At 41.6% G+C, this 6,190-nt stretch overlaps 1 protein-coding gene across 1 annotated transcript; it reads left to right on the top strand.

The window, feature by feature from the left end:
- The first annotated feature begins 4,623 nt into the window (after nucleotides 1–4,623).
- LOC138877704 (COP1-interactive protein 1-like) lies at nucleotides 4,624–5,982 on the top strand. The gene is made up of 2 exons (XM_070157334.1): nucleotides 4,624–4,974; nucleotides 5,089–5,982. The coding sequence occupies exons 1-2, from the start codon at nucleotides 4,624–4,626 to the stop codon at nucleotides 5,980–5,982; spliced, it is 1,245 nt and encodes a 414-aa protein (XP_070013435.1).
- The last annotated feature ends 208 nt before the right edge of the window (nucleotides 5,983–6,190 follow it).

The raw sequence follows: 6,190 nt of genomic DNA, 5'->3' as shown, positions 1-6,190 counted from the left end.
ATCAGACCCCTGACCACTACCCTGTGATAGAACCATCTCAACTCTCCTAGCCACACTGGCCGCATCCTGAAAAGAAATCTCTCTCCCAGTCTCCTTAGCCATCTGCAATCGAATCGGCTGAGCAAGTCCCTCAATAAACCTCCTCACCCCCTCTCTCTCTCTCTCTCGGTAGGAAGTATGATAAGAGCATGAAGGGCCAAAACAATGAATCTGGTCACGTACTGAGTGACGGTCATAGAACCCTGATGGAGACACTCAAACTGCCTTCGATAGTCCTGCCTCTGAGTGATAGGAAGAAACTTCTCCAGAAATAGCTGAGAGCACTGATCCCAAGTCAAGGTAGGTGACCCACCTGGCCTAGCAAAAAATAATCCCTCCACCAAGTCTTGGTTGAACTTGACAGACGAAAAGCAACAAAGTCGACCTTGGTCTCCACTATCCCCATGTTCTAAAGAACCTTATGACAGCTGTCTAAGTAATCCTAGGGATCCTCTGAAGATGCACCACCATAAGTAGTAGTGAACAGCTTGGTGAACCTGTCCAATCTCATTAAAGCACTGGCAGACATAGCTACTCCATCATCGGTCTGAGCTACCACACCCGACTGAACTGCTCCAACTGCCTGAGCTGCTGGAGTCTGAAATTAGGGATCCATCTACTCCGGAGTGGGGGTAGCGGTAGTTTGTGCTCCTCCCCCAGCCTAAGATACGGCTGGTTCTATAGGAAGTAAGCCTGCCCGGGTGACACTCTCCATAAGGCCCACTTGACGAACCAGAGCATCCTGGAGTACTGGGGAAGCAATGAACCCCTCTGGTACATGAGCTGGGCCCATTGAAACTGTCTGGGCCGGAACCTCATCATCAAACTCTACCTGAGGCTTCGTTGTTGGTGATGTTGCTTTGGGATGAGCTCTGCCCCTACCTTGGCCCCTAACACGGCCTCGGCCTCGGACTCGTCCTCTACCCCTCGTGGGAGCTGCTACTGGGGGATCGTGCTACTGGTCAGTGGATGAAGAAGCACGTGTTCTCTCCATGTGCGAAAAAATAGAGTAAAAATTCAATTAGTATTAAGAAACCAACTGTACGACAGAGATGAATAGAAGTGAACTGTTCCTAACTCTGTAGCCTCTGAGGGATAAGCATAGACGTCTCCATACCGATCCCTCAAACTCCTTGTCCGTGAATTGTGAGACCTAAGCAACCTAGATCTCTGATACCAACTTGTCACGACCCGGATTTCCCACCTTCGAGAGTCGTGATGGCGCCTACTCGTGAAAGCTAGGCAAGCCAAATACTATAGATTCATTAACCCTTTTACTTAGCCTTTTTAACAGTTCAATATAACAGGTGATCTATAGCAAAATAATTATAATAAACAAAAATGTGGAAGAAAAAAACTAATAGTTTAACCATATACTAGTACAGAATCCAATATACAACTCTACCCAGAATTTGGTGTCACAATGTCACGGACTATCTTCGAATACTACAACCAGTGGTCTGAAGGAAAATAATACAAATCTGGTTCTGAAATACATAAAAACAGATTGAAAAGATAGAAGGGGATGCCAAGGCCTACGGATGCCTACAGGACTACCTCGGGTCTTTTGATGGACTGAAGGCAGCAACCTCACTATGTTCCAAAAGTTGCAGCACCGGGATCTGTACACAGTACAGAGTGTAATATCAGCACAACCGACCCCACGTGCTGGTAAGTGTCGAGCCTAACCTCGACAAAGTAGTGACGAGGCTAGGACAAGACTACCAAATAAACCTGTGCAGTTTAAAGCATATACGGCAAGTAATAATAATGGAAACTAGTAGTTAAAGATGGGAAAGGGAACATGCTACGGGGGAATATCAAGTACCAATAGTAACCCAAGAGAAATTCATAAAGAACATGTTAAAGTTCGCATCAGAAAGAATAAGGAAACAATAACAAATCATATATCACTGTTGCGGCATGAAGCCGATCCAATCATATATCATTGTTGCGGCGTGCAACCCGATCCAATCATATCTCACTATTGCGGCGTGCAACCTGATCCAATCATATCTCACTATTGCGGTGTGCAACCCGACCCCTCATATCCTCCTTTATTATTCCATTTGCGGCATGCAACCCGATCCCAATATACGATTTAACACCAATCACAAAAGAATCCCGGCAAGGGAATAATAAGGAAACAACAATATTCCAGCAAGGGAATCAATAATGAGAATAAACACATCCCGGCAAGGGAACCAATAGTATGAATTAAATACGTCCCGGCAAGGGAATCAACTATTACCAAACTTGTACCAACATTTAACTTCACAAATGAAACCTCAATTGTAACCAATACTCAACAATAAACAAATACCACGAGAATAATCACAATTCTTGCCCAACACGGAGAATCAACAACTTAGGCATTTGTAGTACTTATTAAGAAACACAACGATTACAATTTAAGACTCACGGGCATGCTTGACAACGACGTATAAATACTCGTCACCACACTTATACGTCGTACACTACACTAGAACATATCAAATAAAGCACAATACCTATTCCCGCAAGCTAATGTTAGACCAAACACTTACCTGAACTTCCACGGCCAACTCAAGCCTCAAACACCACTTTTTCTTTAGAATTCGCCTCCAAATTACTTGTATCTAGTCCAAATTAATTTAACAACATCAATAAATGCTAAAGAATTCGTACCCAATGCTTAATTATAGGTTTTTATCATTTTTTCCAACAAGTCAAAAATTGACCTCGGGCCCGCTTTGTCAAAACTCGAGGTTCGGACCAAAACCCGATCACCCATTCACCCACGAGCCCAAATATGCAATTACTTTCGAAATCTGACCCCAACACGAGGTCTAAATTCGAATTATTCAAAAAGCCCTAACTCTACCCAAATTCCCAATTTCTACCATAAAAACCCTAGATTTTTTGATGAAGATTGATGAAATGTTATGGGAAATCAAAAGAAAAAGGTTTAGAATCATATACCAATGCTTTGGGGAAGAACTTGTACCTTGAAAATCTCCTCAATACTCTCTAGTTTTGAAAATATGAAAATATGGGCTAAATCCTAACTTTGCCACTGTTTTAAGTGCTGAGCGATAGTGTTCATCGCGTTCGCGAGAACACTTCCGCAATCGCGAAGAGCTGCCAGAAGTGGACTTACACGATCGCAAGTTTCCCCTACGTGTTCACGAAGGGTAAGCCTCCCTGACCCTCACGTTCACGGACCGGCGTATGCGGTCGCGTAGAAAGAATGACGACTACCCAGCCCACATAAAATTTGGATAGGTTTTCAATGTCTTTGCCTTATGCTTCTTATATTTTGATGATCTAACAAACTTATTGTGAAGAACCAGATAGAGAACCTAACTCATATGGTATACATTTCAAGTGAATAATGTCCAGTCTGATCTCCAGCAAATGAATGAACAACCATAGGGAGGAACACAATAGGGACCCGGTGACCTAGTCCCTTAGGGTTCTCCGACAGAAGTACAAGTCTGTGACTATCCACAACCATTACAAAAAGGAACACAATAGGGATATGGTCCTTTAGGGTTCTCTGACAGAAGTACAAGTCAACTGTACAGTTGAAACGTAAAAGCAGAAAGTGACCATCTCGCAACTGTTACAAAAGAGAAATACAACTGGGACCTGGTCCCTGTTGTGTTCTTTGACAGAAGTACAAGTCAACTATACAGTTGGAATGCAACTGCAGAAAAGTGACTGTGCAGCAAACAGTGCAGCAATCACTTCTCATTGGGAAGAAGCGCGTACCAAGAATTGACATCACTATCCATTGTGATGTCTTTTATGATATAACAACCTGGTGCAAGGCACAACACTTAACTTGTGCATTCAATGATATTCTCTCAAGCACAATAGTGTTCATCCGGCATTGAAATCACTGGTGTGTCAAGAACAAGAAGACAACTCCACTAAGGGTCTGTTTCATATTTTGTTTATGTATATCTGTAGTTGAGTTGTAATCTTGTTATTTGTTCTTTATTGTATCTCTTATTTGCTTTCTTAGAAGCTTTGTCTTAGGAAAACCAAAAATCCGTAAACTTCTGAGTTTATGTTGTGACTAAGATTAGTCATAAGTTTAAAGTCTTTGTAACTAGATGAGTCACAAAGTGGCTTGTGGTGAGAGCATCAAGAGTTAGTTGAAATCTTTGTAATAGGTTTATTACAAAGTGGCTTGTAATAGAGAGACTGCAAGTTAGTGAAGTTAAAAGCCTACAAGTGTAGGTCGTGGTTTTTTGATCCCCTTGTGTCGGATTTCTTCAAGTAAAAAATCCCTTGTCTTCTTTACTTACAGTTTTATTAGCATTCTCAGCTTAACCTCATAGAGGACCAGGTACTCTACTGTTTGGTAGACTCATACAAACTAACAACTGGTATCAGAACAGGTTCTTTCTAAAAGGCTAACACCTAGAAAGGACCTCAATGGCTGCTCCACGCAACTTTGAGGGAGGACAATCAACCTACAGACCTCCTAGATTCAATGGTCAATACTACAGCTGGTGGAAGACTCGCATGCATGATTTTATAATGGTCTAAGACTCGGAACTATGGGACATCATCTGTGATGGTTCATATGTTCCTATGAAGAAGCTTGAAGAAACTGGACCAATGGTGCCGAAAGACAGAAAAGAGTACAGCGACATTGACAAAAAAGTCATAAAAAAGAACTATCGTGCCAAGAAAATCTTTGTGTGTAGCATAGGACACGATGAGTACAACAGAGTCTCAGCTTGTGATACTGCCAAAGAAATGTGGGAAGCGTTGCAAACCGCATACGAAGGAACTACTCAGGTTAAACAGTCCAAGGTTGACATGCTCACCATAGAGTATGAGCTCTTTAGGATGAAGGATGATGAGTCTATACAAGATATACACACCAGATCTACAAATGAGCTTCATTCACTTGGAGATGTTATTCCTAGAAACAAGCTTGTAAGGAAAATCCTCAATGTTCTACCTGGTTCTTGGGAAAGTAAGGTAAATGCCATCACTGAAGCTACAGATCTACAAACTCTAACCATGGATGAGTTGATTGGTAATCTGAAGACATATGAGATGAAAAGAAAGAAAGACAGTGAAAGGAGAGAGTCAAAGAAGGAAAAGAACCTGGTACTAAAAGCTAAAAGTAGTGACTCAAGCGATGAAGATAGTGGCATGACCTATCTTACTAAAAGATTTCAAAAGATGGTTCGAAGAAATGGTGGTATACCAAAGAGGGGCAGTTCAAGTAAAGCAAGGAACAATGATCTCGGTCACAGGTGCGGAAAGCCAGGGCATTTCATCAAAGACTGCCCACTCGCGAAACAGGAGCAACACAAACAAAATCCTGACAAATCAGCAAAAAGGAACCTGGTTCCAGACAAACGATTCAATCGAAAAAATGCAGCTGACAATATTATGAAACAGGCTCTTGCTGCTTTGGGAGACTCCTCTAGTGAATCAGAAAGAGAACCAGATGCAGAAAATAATTCCATGATGGCAGTGGAAACTGAAGCAACGAAGTATGATTCACTGTTCGCGCTGATGGCTCAGTTTGATGATAATGAAGACGGTGAAGACGATGAGGTAAATTTCAGGAATGTTCAGAGAAATCTGAAATCCTACTCTTCTAAGAAGTTAAGGTCATCAGCAAATGTTCTAACTGAAATCCTACTCTTCCATTTAGAGCTTGATAAGAAGACCCTGACCATAGAACTAGGAGAAGTCAAGCAATCTAGAGATGATCTGGTGGTCTGTGTAGTGGACCTAAATGAGACCATAGCCAACCTTGAAGAAGAAAAAGAAGCTCTAAATGGAAAAATAACCAGTGTAGAAAATGAGAGAGATGACCTGATGGTAGTAGTTGTTGACTTGAAGGAAACAATAGAAGGTCTTAGCAATGAGAAACACATTCTAGAAGAAAATATTGCTGCTACTGAGCAAGAAAGGGATGATTTTTAGTGATAATCACTAACCTAGAGGAAACCATTGAGGGAATCAATAGAGAACATATGACTGTGAGTCTTGGGAAAGGGAAGGAAGTAGCTAATGAGACACACATCAAGCTTGAACATGAATTAAATAATGCAAAAACTAGTCTATGTGGTGAACTTGAGAAAAATCGGCAACTTCAAGCTGAATAGGAGAAAGTCAAAATTGATCTTGAGAA

This window comes from Nicotiana sylvestris, chromosome 9, assembly GCF_000393655.2.
Source record: "Nicotiana sylvestris chromosome 9, ASM39365v2, whole genome shotgun sequence".
Taxonomy (NCBI): domain Eukaryota; kingdom Viridiplantae; phylum Streptophyta; class Magnoliopsida; order Solanales; family Solanaceae; genus Nicotiana; species Nicotiana sylvestris.
This window is presented reverse-complemented; position numbering and strand designations above follow the sequence as displayed.